General features: G+C 40.9%; 1 protein-coding gene across 3 annotated transcripts; it reads left to right on the top strand.

The window, feature by feature from the left end:
• Positions 1–4,652: 4,652 nt before the first annotated feature.
• CREBL2 (cAMP responsive element binding protein like 2) lies at positions 4,653–14,309 on the top strand. Of its 3 annotated transcripts, XR_014944836.1 has the most exons (5): positions 4,653–4,783; positions 11,412–11,609; positions 11,999–12,141; positions 12,319–12,466; positions 13,150–14,309. XR_014944836.1 is itself a non-coding variant. In XM_015870965.3 (4 exons), coding segments are annotated over exons 1-4 (363 nt in total). In that variant the 5' UTR covers positions 4,653–4,768; the 3' UTR covers positions 13,152–14,309. The 3 variants fall into 3 exon arrangements, 1 of the variants encoding a protein (XP_015726451.2); XR_014944835.1 differs by lacking the exon at positions 13,150–14,309 and having other exon boundaries at positions 11,999–12,240; positions 12,319–12,402; XM_015870965.3 differs by lacking the exon at positions 11,999–12,141.
• The last annotated feature ends 1,402 nt before the right edge of the window (positions 14,310–15,711 follow it).

Raw genomic sequence — 15,711 nt, 5'->3', positions numbered from 1 at the left:
AAAACAGAAGTTAGCTGATACAACGCTGTCTTAGGGGTAGATTAGGGTAAAGCTCTATCATAGATAAACCTGACCTTTCACAGGAAACGTACGTTTCTTAGAGTGGTCAAGGGCATGATGGCAGTCCTCTGACCTACTTACAACACAGATCCAGCTTGTTGTGCCAGTCCTTCATTTTGAGCTCAAACTATGCAGAAATGTTTTTTGTGTCCTTGAACTGCACAACAGTATCAGGCTTAGACTGGTAAATGTTTTGAGTGGGAAACTAGCTCATGTCACAGAATTTGGGTCAGAACAAGACTGTTTAAGATGGTTTAAAGTGCTGTGGAAAACAACCAGGAATTCTGTTATAAGAATGGCCAGCTACAGGCGGCAGATATTTTTTTTTCTGGCTCTAATAGGTATGCATATGTAGGCATACTTGCGTAGGCCAAAGGGGAAAAGCATGTTGCAAAATATCTTACAAACAAAAAATGACACAGAGATGAAGTGGATTTGTAAGCCTCTTGAGAATGAACAATATGCTTTTTATTAAACCAGTTACACATAGGGATCAATGTACACAGTTAAAAGACTAATCCTGCTGTACTTCACCTCAAGTATTTCATGAATTTCACATGATCCACCCACTTTTTTTCTGTACCTCTGCAATTACCATATCAGCAGCAATAATTCTCTGTTGTTCAAGTGCCAGTTACAGCATGGCTGTCACATTCCTGAACGTGGCACATTGTGCTGCTGTTTGTTTGTTGTTTCCGAGGCAAGATTACATTTTATTCACTTACGCACCGCACTGATCTTTGACCCACTCTTCGTCATCTTTTAATCAGCAATTGGTTTGTCTTGCTCTTTGGTCCTGTTTTTGTGTTGTTGGTGCATTTTTGTTTTTGTAGGGATGTTTCTTTTTCTGTTTTTTCTTTTTTGTTTTGTTTTTTGTTTTGTTTTGTTTTTTGTTTTTAAATTTATTTAATTTAATTTAGATTCTGCATAAAATCCATGTTGTGCAATTACCTTCTGAACAGTGTCTGGCCTTACATCCTATCCTATTTGCAGCTATTGTATGTGTGAAGTATTTGGAGCGCCTGACTTTTTTTCCTTTGATTCCGCCATCTAGTTAAAAAATACTAAGTATCTCATTTCCAGATGCCCCATGAACATTTAATGCAGAGAAACTAATTATCGTTAGTTAATCCTTTCAGCAATATAAAAGCTTCAGAAGTATTGTTTCAAGATTTTGCTTAAGCAGGAGAGTTTGGCTAGATAAAACAATGACTTTTCTATGTGTGTACACTCAGGGCAAGAGCTGATTATTGCACTATCTTGAGTTTTTTGCAATAGCCATATGGGAAGAACCCTTGTATACATGACTTCAAGCATTTTAAACCACAGAAGTTGCTAAAATAGTCACAAAGTAGAATATTTAGCAAAGGTGAGAGCAAACTCCTTATCAACATTCAAATGTATGGTGTATACTGAGTACACCAGGCTGTGCTTTGTTAAGATACAGAGTATGGTTTTTAAATCTATTTTCAAAGAGATTGTTTATTAAATGGAAAAAAAAAAAATAGCAATAATAATACCAGCAAAGTAATCACTTCACCAGAACACAGTATGTTCTTGTTAGTGTGCGCTGCTCATGAATTTAACAGGTATGCTTTTACATTTATGTAAGCAGCAGTAAGATATATTACTGCACCCTTGTCTTCCTATCTGCTAAGTCTCCATAAATGGACAGTGAAGCAATTTCAGATAATATCAAATCATGATACCAAGTGTTTGCAATATTTATTCCTATGTCATGTAGGTTGTCAGAAGAACAGATTTCCATTTGCCCAAATTAAAATAGCCACAGTTCTAGAGGGAATGAACACCTCCCTTGAGGTGTGCCAACTTCACTGCAAATGCAAGCACGTGGTGCAAAATCACCCACTTTGTTGTATCTCTTTTTAGTCACTCTGACATAAGCAATGATTTTTAAACTACAGCAATATCACTGAACAAAGTTTATTTATATACCTTAAAGTCTGTCTGGATTTGCTATTCCAAGAGGATGCACAGCTCTTCTTTTAATAAATGTGATTCACTTGAGCAAGGGACTGCCATATAGTTCCTGCGTAAGACAATTTGTGACACCGGGATTAATACAAGGTAGTGTACACTTGGTGTGTGTCACTTGTTGAGCAATAGAACTGTCAGGATGCTTCAGAAAATTGCTTGGGAGTGATCACTCACTAGGGAAAACAGTAATCTGCAGTTAGGGAGAGCCAGTTGGTTTAATATATAGACCATTTGCCTTTAACTGAGGAAGCTTCACTCAGAAACCTTAGTACACTTATAAGTCTTTGCTGGTTAGTGTGGTGACCTGTTAAACAGCAAAAAAGAATTCATTTTGTACTAACTAACTAACTCAGACCATAGATCCATTTAATTCAGCACTGTTTCTTTGAGTGGCAGTAAAGGACACTGTTTAGGGAACAGTATGTGAACTTGGGCTTTTTCTGTGCTTCACTCTTTTCACATATCCCCACTACCCAAAACTGTTAGATTAGAGATGGTGGAAGGTACATGGTTTTAATGCCCCTCTGTAAAACTAATGTCTATAAATCTGTCTTATGCTATTTTTGAGCCTGCTGTACTCTTTGCTGTACAGAGAGTGTCCTGTGGCAATAAATTCCAAGCATTCACTATCTGCTGTGCAAAGAGGCATGAATCTGTTAAATTCAGTTTCAAACACCATCAGCTAAAGTGCAGTGTATGTGCATACACATCATATTCAAATCCCTTCAAAATTGTTCTAATGTTCTGACAGATTGCTGTTCAATTTGCATGTTCATATTAATCCACAGTTACAGCAAACCACAAAGGTAAAGCAGTTGTTCTGTTCAGAGCTGAAACATGGAAGCTCTTACATGTTCGGTCAGGGAACTTTTGCATTGCTTTGTCAGAAGTTGAGAGCTCTGTTTCTTAAGTGATAAAAAGCAGAATGGAGAGAGAAAAGATGCAGCTGTAATTTTAATTTGCTGGTTAAAAGGATTCTGGCCTTTCTGAATCAGCAGTTGGGGCTATGTCTAATCTCCTTCCTCCACTCATGTTGCAACAGGGGGTTGCCTTAGTGAGCTATGTTGGCTCTTTGCCACTCAATATTTCCCTTCACCAGGGAAACCCCCAAATGGCTTTTAAAGCCATTTATGGCCCCAGGATAGTGCCAAAGGTGAAGGCACCTCATCACCTTCTTCAAGAATTTGAAGGCAAAGATGCGAGAGGGAGTCATAGGAGGCAACCTGGGCAAGCTCATAGCAAGGTATATCTTCCACAAACATTTTTTCCACCATTGATGCCTCTTGTTTAATGCATTAATCAAACTAATCATCTCTGGTAGCTTTATTTAGGGAAAAAAAATAAATAAATCAGGGGCAGAATTACAAGAACTGATATATCATTTTTGGCAGGCTAATAGGAAGAAGTACGCAAACTGCTTTGACAACTGAAAAGCATATAAGCTTATGAAAAAAGCTTATAAAAGTCCTTTGTCTTTGCCATGCAGAAAGTATATCCCTCCAAGAGGAAAGTTTGTGATTCAAGGGGAAAATCCCATGACAAAGCCTTAGTCCTAACAATTGCATGTAAAAGAGATTAAGTCATGGGAAACTCTTGTGAATAGCATTGCATGAAAAGCTCATGAATAAAAAGAAACATGCAGCAACATGAAACATACGTAGCTTCAGGCTTCACTGCAAACTTGAAACACAGACCATGTTTACAGGATTGTTTCCTGGGGTACATGCTTCTTTTGAGCAAACAGGGGCCTAATTTCAAGCGACCTAAGGAAGCCATGGCTTGGCTTTGCATCAAAAGCATTCAATGTTTTCTGGTATGCTTTGACGTGAAAGGAGGTGAAACCTGGTGTTCCCAAAGGACTGCAGGTACTACTTCTTCTGATGTGGTGGTGCACAGATGGTGGTCTCAATGCTCTATGCAGTTTCTAAGTGACTAGGAAGACTCAGTTCTATCTTCAGAACTTAAAAGGCAAAAGAAAGCAAAACACAGCAGACGACCAATATCTGATTAGCACAGCCTGTCTACCTCCTTTTGAGGAAAAATAGTCACTGTTCCAATCTTTTCTCCTATGCTTCCCATCATCCAGGTAATTGTACCAACCCATTGCTCCATCCTACCGCACTTTGCTTTCCAAGTCACTGGAAAGTTGACTGGCTTTGTTTCACTGTAACACAGTCTATACTTATTACTGTCCTGGTGTAATAGAATAGTAGAAACAGATCCAAGCCCTAGTTATAAACTGCGTCCCACTATCAAGTGCTTCACCATTTTTCTGCCCTACTGTTCTACACTGTTCTCAGTGTACTCACTGTACCCTAGTTTGTGCAAGGGAAACTTTCTTTTATCTATCTTATGCTGCAGCAAAGCGCTGCGGGCCCGCGATGCTGGGCGGGCCGAGCAGAAGGGGAAGGCCCGTTCAGGCAGCAGCGCAGCCGAGCAGGGAGATGTAGTTCTCCCTGGGAGCCATGTGCGTCACTGCGGAGCCTGCTGGACACTTGTAGTTCATCATGGCCCGACCTGAGCGGCAGCCGATTGCGGCGGCGCGGTACAGGACTACCCTTCCCAGCTCGCCCCGCTGCTCCGCCGCTCCAGCTGTAAACAAACAGCGCTCAGCGATGGCGGCTGCGGGGCGGTGAGCTGTGGGGGCTGCGGGAGGCAGTGAGGTGCGGGCAGGCGGCTTCTGTGCTCTCTGCTTGGGTCTGCGGGGCACATGGATGACAGCAAGGTAAGGGCCCGGCACTGCGTGTTTGGGCCGGGGAGAGAACGGAGATGGGCTTCTTGGGAGGCCGCGTCCTTTCGTGGGCGGGTGGCAGGGCTCGTGGGGCCGGCTGAGCTCCGACTCAGCGTGGAGCTGCACAAGCAGCGGTGAGTGTGGATATTTCAGCTGGCTGAAATATTGTGGGCATGTCGGTGTTGTGCCTAAAGGCTCGAGTCCCCAGGAATCAAGCAGTCAGGTAGGCCGTGGGATGGGAGAATTGGCGTGGAATCGCTGAATATCCCGAGTTGGAAGGGGCCTGCCAAGAGCACAGTGCCCGACTCTTGGCTCCGTGTGGTTTATCCATGTTTACGTATTTACCAAGAACCGCTTATGTCAGCAATATTCTCACAATTGTGTGGGTTAACCAAATGAAATGGTATGTATGGTCAGGCACTGGTTTAGTAGATACAGAAAGTTTAATTCTGGAGGCATATACAGCGACTTCACTTCTAGAATTAGTTTATTTATAACAAGCAATCTTACGATTTTTCATTAATTTCATTTTAATTTTTTTTTTTAATATACCATCATTGTGTTCCATGAGGTCTCGGTAATCTGCTTCTCTTGGAAAAAGTCATTGGACACATTGACTAAATAAACTTTACATTGGCACCCGATCAGTAACACAGGTGTTTGCTCTTTTTTCCATAGAAAAACTCGAGTAAAGTGAAGAAAAGAATATGCAAATTGGAATATTTCCTTTTGTTCTCTTCAGTCTCAAATACAACTTCATAATATGATGTTTTTATGTAATGCTTACCACTGAGATGTTTCCTAGGATGATGACTTTGAAAAGCAGTACTGCCCAGAACTACTGGATGTGGCTGTCAGTGAGGAAGAGTGCAAACTGTGCTTTCTTCAGCAGGTTTTCCCTTAGATAATGCTCTTGGGTGATTTCAGATCCCCGTTGCTTCTACTGAGAGTTGTTGATGTTTTTTCAATAAGTGTGTGCTGCTCTGAAAATAAATTCACAGTTATTTTGTAGAGCTGCAATTGCTTTCAGAACAAACTCATGAGGCCTAAGAGCTTGATGGCTCCATTGAAGAGATCCCCTTTTCTGTTGGGAGAGTGCTTCCCATTTCATGTTGCAGTGTGAGAATGAAGCAAGCACTGCACTGTTTATACTTCACTTTATAGCCAGTGTGATCTGCCAGCTCAAGCAAGCATGTCCTTGAAGCCTTTTAAAAGTTCCACCTAGTCACATTTTCCTCATTATTGGAAGGGCTGGACTGTGTAATCTGAGAGTCTTATCATGGAAGTGAATGGGGTGACTATGAAAGGAATTTTCCTGTATAAGCTGAGGTAAATAAATTCCATCAGCAGTGAGGTAACAGTTCTATAGCTACATCCACCCATGTTCAGAGTTTTTGTTTGTCTGTATAAAGAACTTGCAATTGCAAGCTGTATGTTTTCTCTAATCCTTAGTGGTCTATCACAGAAACAAAGAATGATTGAAGTTGGAAAGGACCACTTGGGATCAACTAGTCCAACTCCCCTGCTTCAAGCAGGGTCACGCAGAGTACACTGCCTGGGATCACATCCAGTTGGGTTTTGAATATCTCTGTAGTAGGAGATATGAGCACTGGCTTTGCCATCCTCATGGTGAAGAAGTTTTTTGTCACATGTAGATGAAACGTTCTGTTTCAGCTTGAGCCCAGTGCTTCTTGTCCTGTTGCCAGGCACAAAAGGAGACAGCCTGTCCCCATTCTCTTGATACTTTCCCTTAAGATATTAGTGCACATAAACAAGATCCCCTTTCAGTCTTCTCTGGGCTGTACAGTCCCAGGTCTCTCAGTCTTTCCTCATAAGGGAGATGTTCCAGGCCTTTAGTTTGCCTGTCTTTCTTGAACCAAGGAGCCCAGAACTGGACACAATGCTCCAGATGTGGCCTCACCTGGAGGGGAGGATTGCCTCCCCTGACCTGCTTCTCTTAAATGTGCCCTGGGATACTATTGGCTTTCTCGAGCACCAAGACACTGTTTGGCACAAGGACATAGTGTTTGTGTGGTCAGCCTGCTGTCCAACAGTACTCCAAGGTCCTTCTCTGCAGGGTTACTTTCCAATAGACGAGACCCTATAATTTAGCCTTATGTGGTTTAAGAGGTCATTAGAGTTCAGCCTTAATATATTCCTCAAAATGATAAGGGCCACAAAGATGATTAGGGGCTTGGAGCAACTCCTGTACCTGGAAAAGCTGAGAGACCTTGGACTTTTCAGACTGGATTAGGCTGAGAGGAGAAGTCATCACTGTGAATATTTAAAATGTGAGAGTCAAATTGATGGGGGTGGACTCGTCACAGAATGGCCGGGGTTGGAAGGGACCTCAAGGATCATGAAGCTCCAACCCCCCTGCCTGGCAGGGCCACCAAACATACACATTTACTAGATCAGGTTGCCCAGGGCCCAATCCAACCTGGCCTTGAACACCTCCAGGGACGGGGCATCCACAACCTCCCTGGGCAGCCTGTTCCAGGGCCTAACCACTCTCCTAGTAAAGAGGTCATCTCAGCTACGTGCAGCAAATAGAACAAGGGGCAATGGGCAGAAATGAATGCAGGAAGTTCCATACAAAGGAAGAATTTATTTATTGTGAGAGTGACAGAGCACTGTAACAAGCTGCCCGGAGAGGTTGTGGGGTCTCCTTCTCTGGAGATATTCAAGGCCTGTCTTGGTACTTCACTGTGTGACCTAGTTTAGGGAACCTGTATTGGCAGGGGGTTTGGACCTGATGATCTCCAGAGGTCTCTTCCAACCCCCACAATTATTTGATTGTATGAAGTAGTAGAAGTTCAAGGGAGAGGCAGAAATACAAGCATCAGATCTAGAAAGCTTTCATGTTTGAGTTTAAAAGGATATTTTTAACATTAATACATATATATATATATATATATATATACACATATATATATAAAGAAATTACAAACACAACAAAAAAAGAACCTAAAATACAGCCCTCTCTGCTAGAGATTATATTCTTAATAAATTAATCACTTTGCATGGATAGACCTTTTGTATTAATTTCTATTGCATACTTGCTCAAGGTGTATAAATTGCTTGCTCCCTTTATATCTTACATTTTTGGATCGCTATCAGATGCTTGCTTAGTGTAATTCAGGTTCCTGAGTCTGCCAGTGAAAGTTAGTTAACTAATTGTGCAAAGTACATAACATGTTGTGCAATGGGAGATCAACAAGAGTACTTCCTGGATGGGCTATATACTGCAACCTCATGGCTGTGCTGTTACTTAGCAGTCTGAGTAACTTCATCTTTATTGTAACTGACTTAATTTGATTATTTGTTTTGAAAAAAAATGTTTGCAAGCATCACTAGATTAGTTTTCCTCCTCCTCCTCCCACTACACTACTGCTGTAGTGAATGCAGAGTTTAGGCTTGATTTTGTTCCTTCCCAATCATTTGTGTAGTTTTCTGTAAGTTCTGGATACGATCACCATTTGTATTCTGCAGGCCTGTACTACTAATACAAACAGGAGTCTGCTGAAGGTAATTTCTTGAGTCGGATCTGGAGCATTGGCTGGTGTAGCGCTTAGGAGCTATTTATTTATCTGTGAATGAGCCAAGAACTGCTGGAGGGCACTGGGCTGAAGAAAAACAAGTAGCATTGTTTTAACTTTCCAGATTGTCCAGTTCCTGCATATGTGATGGGCCAGTGTTATCCCAAGTAGCTCGGTTCATTGGGCAGGTGAATAGTAGTAACCTTAACAAGTATCTCCTTTCCATGGAGGGCAGCTCTGTTAACACATTCTGGCTGTTTATCTGCAGACATCTGCTGAAACCTTTTTTTTTTTTTTTGCAAAAATAATAATAAGAAGAAAAAGCCCCAAATCCAATGGCTGTTTCCATGTTTCCTTATTTTTTTGTTGGTTCTCTGCCATGCTCAGGATCAGCTAGAATTTCTGTTTTGTCTTTTTTCTGTCACATCAGCATAGTGACTGACTAGGTAAACGTGACTCAAGATGTGATAACGTGGGATGCCAACAAAGCATTTATCAACCTTGTTGTTGTTGTTGTTTGTTTTTTCCCCATCTGGGTTGCTTAAACTTACATCAGAAGCTTCTAAATATTGGTAAAGAAAAACAAGTAAGGATGAAGGATTTGGTTGAATCACTTATTAAATTAGCTGTTGTGGATGATTCTGATTATATGGGATTGTGTGAAGGCAGATGATTAGGGTCTAACTGCTGCAGGAGTTAGAAGGGGAGGAAGCACTTCATTATTTCCCCAGTCCTGGTGGTAAGAGCTCCAGCAAACAGTGACCTGCAGGGTGCAATCCTTTCTTACCTGAGGACAGAGCTGTGCTTGTCATGTCCAAAAAACGACAACCACCTTTCTTTATCTGGTGCTGCTGCTTCCCTTGGCCATGGCTGGTTAGCTTTGTACAACTTTGGTGGCTTGCTGTGTAATCAGATGAGTGCTGGGGAGATCAAAGATTTGGAAATCCCCAAATTCGAGCCAAGGGAACAAAGCTGAGGGAGGCTATTTAGGGTGTATTCCTTTGTGCTGCAAGTTGCACAAAGGTTTATATAAAGTAACTGATTGTTACAGATGTAGCAGATGTTGTTTTGTGTCTTGGACTAGATTATCCTGTTGTAGAGCTTCAAGTTTAATGGTTTCCCACATGCAGGAACTGAAGAACAGTATCTGAGCATAGAAGATTTTAGAGAGAGCATCCTGGAGTAAATGAATCGTTCAATCTGTATTCTGTAGTTCTAATGTAAAAGACTGGATTTTTGTTTGCTTTTCTGAATGTGTTATGTTTGTTTCATTATCACTGGATGTCCATTAAGTACTTTCTCTATTTGATTCCGAGGGGCAGCTACTCCTGAATAAATTAGGAGAGGCAGTGTACAAAAGGGTACATTATGTTGGCATGTGATTGTTGACTTGCTTTCCAAAGAAAGAATAGGCTCAATTGTATAATCTGTTTTTTCATTCTAGCACACCAGTTCACTATGTTATTGTTTTTATTGCAGCCTGCTAAGTTTATAGAACAAGTGACTTCTTTGAATGTTGAAACTGACTTATTTTGCAGTGTTAGACAGTAGAAAGTGTCTTTTTTTTTTTTTTTTTTCTCTCTTTATGGACTCTGATATATTGAACAATGTCTTTTAGGAAGAAGTAGTTTATACACAGTGTGGCGAATCACTGGGCTGGCATTAAAATTCTTATATGTAGGTGTGTGTTAGGTGTGTTTCTCCACACCCTCTCCAGTCAAACAGTGTGGTCAGAATGCAAATAGAAAGAAATTCTTACTTCCCCTCACTTGAGAGGGGAAATGGAACTTGTGACTGAAGTAATGCTTACAGGGCAGTACTGCCTTATGGCCAGTGTGCTAGGTATGATACCATATTTAAAAGGCTTTCGTATGCCACGTTCTCATAATAAGAGTAATATATTTGGGTGGGGAAGCACAGAGTAAACTTTGAGGAAATTCTTTCTTTCTTTTGTATTTGTAGGAAGAGGTGCTTTCAGACCTGTAAAATGGAACCACGAAGGGAAGGACAGAATGATTCCAAAACCATCGTTGGGTAGGGCAAGAAGTTACCTGGTTACTTTTCTGCAAAAGAGATCTAAATTACACAGTGGCAGTAATTACTGTTGGGATAGGTTGCATGAGAAGACAGTTTTCCAGGTTGTGTCAAACTATTTCAGATGTAAACGTGACCAGAGTGATTTGGTACAGCTCAAATGGAGGCAGCAGAGGGCAGAGGTAGGACTCAGTGGAACTGAATCTCCCACTTAGTAAAAATACTCAGGAAAGATCCTGTGAAATAAATCAAGACAGAGGAATTTCAGATTAAATGCAGATCATTCAGAGAGTTTTATCTTCAGAATAGGCTGAAAATCCTGTCATTTTATTGCAGCAATACAAAGCTTTGGTTTGTACTGATATAAATCATTTTTGTTTGTTTGTTTTGCTTTTATTCAAATTTAAAGTGTAAAACTCCATAATGAAGTATTCTTGAGCTGGCATGTGCTAGGGCAGGGGTTGCTGATAATACTAAAGCAATTTTGCTAGAAATCATCTCTCTTCCTTCTAGATGTCCCAGATATCCTCCTAGAAATCTGTTGTACTGTGTCTGGTTTGGGTCTCTCCAGTAGAATAGAGATACAGAGCTGCTGAAGAGAGGGCCAGAAGAAGCAATGTGTGAGTGACAGAACACTGACACGGGTTGTCCAGAGTTGTGGTGGAGGATCCATACTCAGAAACTGTCTGGATGTGACCCTGAGCACCCTGCTCTTTGGCGTTGAACCAGAGGAACCCAAGAGGTTCCTTCTCACCTCAGCCATTCTGTGTTTCTGTGGTATTGCTCCTCCAAATTGGGCTGGTAACATTTACGGTAGGACTATTTAAGAACTGATTCAATATCAAGTCTAACCCCTTCATTTTGTTTTAGGTGCTGTCATTCAAAGATTTATACATCAGCCCCTGAAATGAGCATCTTCTTTCCTCTCATGCTCTAGAATTAGCCCAAATATGTGCAACTGTTTCTGCTCGAGACAACTACAGGCACAATTACGTGGTTTCAGCATTCCCTTTGCAGAACATCATCTTTAGTGTACCTTTCATTTTCAGGTGGTTGGAGGCAAAGTAAAGAAACCAGGAAAGCGAGGTCGTAAACCAGCCAAAATAGACTTGAAGGCAAAACTTGAAAGAAGTCGTCAGAGTGCAAGAGAGTGCAGAGCCAGGAAGAAGCTGAGGTACCAGTACCTGGAAGAGCTGGTTTCAAGCCGAGAGCGAGCCATCTGTGCTCTCAGAGAGGAGCTTGAAATGGTATGAAACCATCACTTAACCTGACCCTCAATATTATTTGGGGCCTGCCATTGTGGACTTCTGTTCCTGAAACTGCATTAACTAAAGTGAGAGTGGGATTTGGCTAGCCATAGAATATTTAAACATCCTTAACAGATGCACTCAGCTGCTTGCCTACTTTGCGTGATGGATATGAACATCATGCTGTAAGTTATCTGCTTGTTATGAACTGGAAGCAAGTTAAGAAAGCACCATTACATATGACCATTTTGTGGCTTTGTTAATGAAGAATTTTAGATGTGGGAGTTAGGAAAAAGGCAAATGTCCTGTAACTCTGCCTTGCACAATCAGGAAGGACCTCTTAATAGTCAGTCAGCCCCAGAGTCATGTGAAATATTTCTTTTTAATAGGCCATGAACTGGAACGGTATTCTGGCATGTTAACAGCAAGAAAATGCACAAAGTGTTCCATGTTGTTTAATAATTACAGTATTGTGTCCAGCTCTGCCATTGAGTAGCAGTTTATTGACTGAAACGGGATTTACTGAAGACAGGTATGCAACCAGGGACACATGCTTAGCTCGTTAGTACTCTGCAGTTCTGTAAGAGACTTCAGTCCAGTAAATTCGAACCTTAAATGAATATGTTGGAAGGTAAAGATTACAGCTTTGTTTTGTCTGCTAATGTGATCCTGGCAGTTTGCTAATGCTTAACATGTTTGCGTATTTCAGTACAAGCAGTGGTGCATGGCAATGGACCAAGGGAAAATCCCTTCTGAAATAAAAGCCTTACTAACTGGAGAGGAGCAGGGCAAAGCACAGCAGAACTCAGCCAAACTTACGAAGGCTGGGAAGACAGAACCAAACAGCAGCAATCCTTGTAAGTATCCGACTATAATTAATTCCTATTTCATTACGTCTTTTATTGTGTAGGAGGATGGCTGTGGTGTAGGAAGAAACATAAGGATGTACTCTTGGGCACAAATAGTTGATTGAAGCAAAGGGTTTAGTGGGTGGTGCAAAGATTCTGTGTAATGTTTACATGGACAACAGAGATCATACTAGTTAGGAAGCTGGGTAGTTATTTTAAAAATAGACTCAATCCTTGTGTTTCAGTAAGGCCTGTGAAGGCCCGAGACCATGATCTTCTACTGCATTTTTTTGTTTCCCTAATGTGAGGGAAATGGACTGCCTAGCATAATTTCGTTTTTAAAACTTGATCAAGAAAATGCTATTCTAGCTGCAACCACTCAAAAATGAGAAATGCTGAACTTAAGATTTTCAATGGAGGGGTTTTTTTTCTGCCTCATTTGTGCTTGTCAGTGGAATGAAATAAGATTCTTCTGGGGATTGAAAGATGACTTTGTTGCGTGATCTTTCATTTTGCTGATACATGCATGCAAGGGACTGAATTAAGGTAGCACAGGCAGTACTGTATCTCCTATTTTCTAGTCTCTTAATATTTCATGCTGCAGATTAAATTACGATTTACATGTTCCTAGCTTTTAAGAAACAATGCATTTGTCACTGTAATGGTATTTCCCTATGGTGCATTATTCACAGGAGTCAACCTTCCGCACTTCTGCAGAGATAACTTGGTAGCTGGCAGAAGAATGCTGTTATTGGCGAAGTGGATGCATCCCTGGGTCCAGGTTGAAGGATGCCAGTCTGCTGCCTTCTCTTTGCTCCTCCCCACGTGAAACTCTTTGCTTGTGGTATTCCTAAACCTGCATGGAGTGGGGCTTCTGGGGTAATAGGTGTTTGTGTTAAGTGGAGCTTTGTTCTTCCTTTCTCTACACCTCACCCCCCAAAAATACAGCTATGTAGCTTTTGGACATTCTTAGTAAGAGATGGGGACTGCTTTTGTGTTAGAGGTGTGAGACTAGAATTAGACTGGCTTTATGGTCAGTAGTCATGTGGTTGGTAACCATTACGGGAGTCTTGGATGTTCTGTACAATACAAGCAGGAGAAAGATCTTGTAACAGCTTTGCTAAAGCTAAACAGAATGCTGCAAGACAAGGAAAAGGAGTCTCATCAGGTTTTCAGTAAAAAGTTTTATAGCAAAGTAACTTGCAACCTGAATAAAGGTGTTGTTTTCTGCATCATTTATAACACTACACGTCTTTTATGTTAGTGGAATCCTTAGAGAAGTAGTACATATATTCCCTGATTCTGCCCATGTATTTTTCACAGGATGTATTTCTTCCCTCTTACCCTCAGTAAGACAGTCAGAGCATTTACCTACACCCTACTTACAGCAGAGGAACAACTGCCACCAATTGCTCTTTTCTTGTATCTACCTAGAATTTGAGCCCAGGTATCTTCCTAGGCTGTAATGTGATACGAGTTCTGCTGTGAGTTCCCAGCCAAAGATAATACCAAGAACTGGTAACTAGGAAAACAAGTTGCGTCAGTTTAGTCTTATCAAAACAGAGGTGATGTCAAAAGTTTTGAGGACTGATTTAGTCATTTAAGACACTGACAGATGACCCGTTACTTTATTTAGACTGCACTTTCTTCTGCATATGCTTTGTGTGTGTGTGTGTGTGTGTGTGTGTGTGTGATGAAATGCAAAGAGTGGAGCTCCCAGGATTTTCAGCAGGACTTCTGCTTTGCTTGTACTGTTTTGTTTGTGACAGTGTCTTTTTCTGTATTTTATGAGATGCATGGAAACATTTTTGTTTTCTTCTTTATTTCATAAAATAAATATTGTAACAAATGACTTTGCTAGACTGAATGCTTCATTCTTTTTATTGAATGGCATCTGTTTGGAATTATCTTCATTTAGGATTAGTCAAAAGCACTAAAAATAACAAAGTGCCATATTTTAGTGTATAACACACAGTTCTTTTCAGGCTTTCGTTCTGAGTGCTTGTATTAATCCTTAAAGCATGGTTTTCAGTTTATTCTCTGGACCCACCACACATGTACTTAGTTAGCAGTTTCCAGGAATGTTGCGTAGACACGGAAAACTACTATGAAAAGTAAAGTAATGCTGAAACAGAGATGGAAATGAGTTGGTTTTGTTGTTGGATTATTTTATTTAGCCTCTTATTTTAAGCTCTGAGCTGCAGCTTGTTCTGAAAGTCAGCAGCAAAGTCAACCCATAAGTGTAGATCTGTTGTGTTCTTGCCTGCCCTTTTTCTGTGTTCTCTAAAATAAAAGAAAAATTAAATAAACTCTAACGAAGTAGGCCAGATGTCCAGAACTATAATCTGTGAACCTCACACTTGGATTCTGTAACATGAGCATGCCAAAAGCATAGTATATTGGATTTGGTTACGATTAGACTTACACAGCACCGCTAGTTTCATATGTAAGCCATGTATTGTATTTAAACACATACTTCAAAAGTTGTTTATGTACCTAAGTATCTTTCTGAATCAAAGATGCTGAAAATTTACAGGACAAGTTGATATTTGTGACTGGAACAGTTCCACTGTGATACATGCAGTGCTGATGTCATCAAAAATACCACACTTGCTCTCTTCCCTCTATTCTTTCATGGTTTCACTTTCTGTGGTACTGTGCAAGAAAGTTCTCTAGGAGTTTTCTTTTATGATGGAAATGGGGAACTGGAATTTTTGGATATAATAAGCAACGGTGTTTCTCTGTTTCCTACCCTAGTGGCTCCTGTTTCTGGGCTTGGACAACAGTTGGCATTATGGGGCTGTATCGGGGAGCCTGGGCGAGCTCTGGGGCACAGTTAGTGGCTGAGGGGGCAGCTGGAACCATGACTAGCTTTGGGAAGGTGTCTGTGGCTGACTTCTTTTAACTTTTGCATTTGAAGTTGAAGATTAATCTGCATCAATAATTAATCTGTTTTTTCCTGGCATCCTGTGAGGAGACGGAGAAGGTTTATCCGTAGTTTAATTTTCTACTTTCCAAGAAATAATCATCTCTATAATTACCACCAATGTAAGAGGCAAGTGTTTTGGATTTGTCTACAAGCAGGAAAAGCCAAAATAAGATCCTTATTCCTCATTATACTTAAGACTTGTAGCGTGAGTGATAGAGGATCAGCTCACATAGAAATCCCTGTTGTAGGTAATGAAGGCAAAACACCAGCTCGTGACTTCCTGCTGTTAATGGCGCTGAGCAATGATTTCACTGTAAATTATGTG

Source organism: Coturnix japonica, chromosome 1 (assembly GCF_054131305.1).
Source record: "Coturnix japonica strain WE chromosome 1, WE-NBRP24, whole genome shotgun sequence".
NCBI classification, from domain to species: domain Eukaryota; kingdom Metazoa; phylum Chordata; class Aves; order Galliformes; family Phasianidae; genus Coturnix; species Coturnix japonica.
Note: the sequence above shows the minus strand (reverse complement) of the source record. Positions and strands in the feature narration are given on the sequence as shown.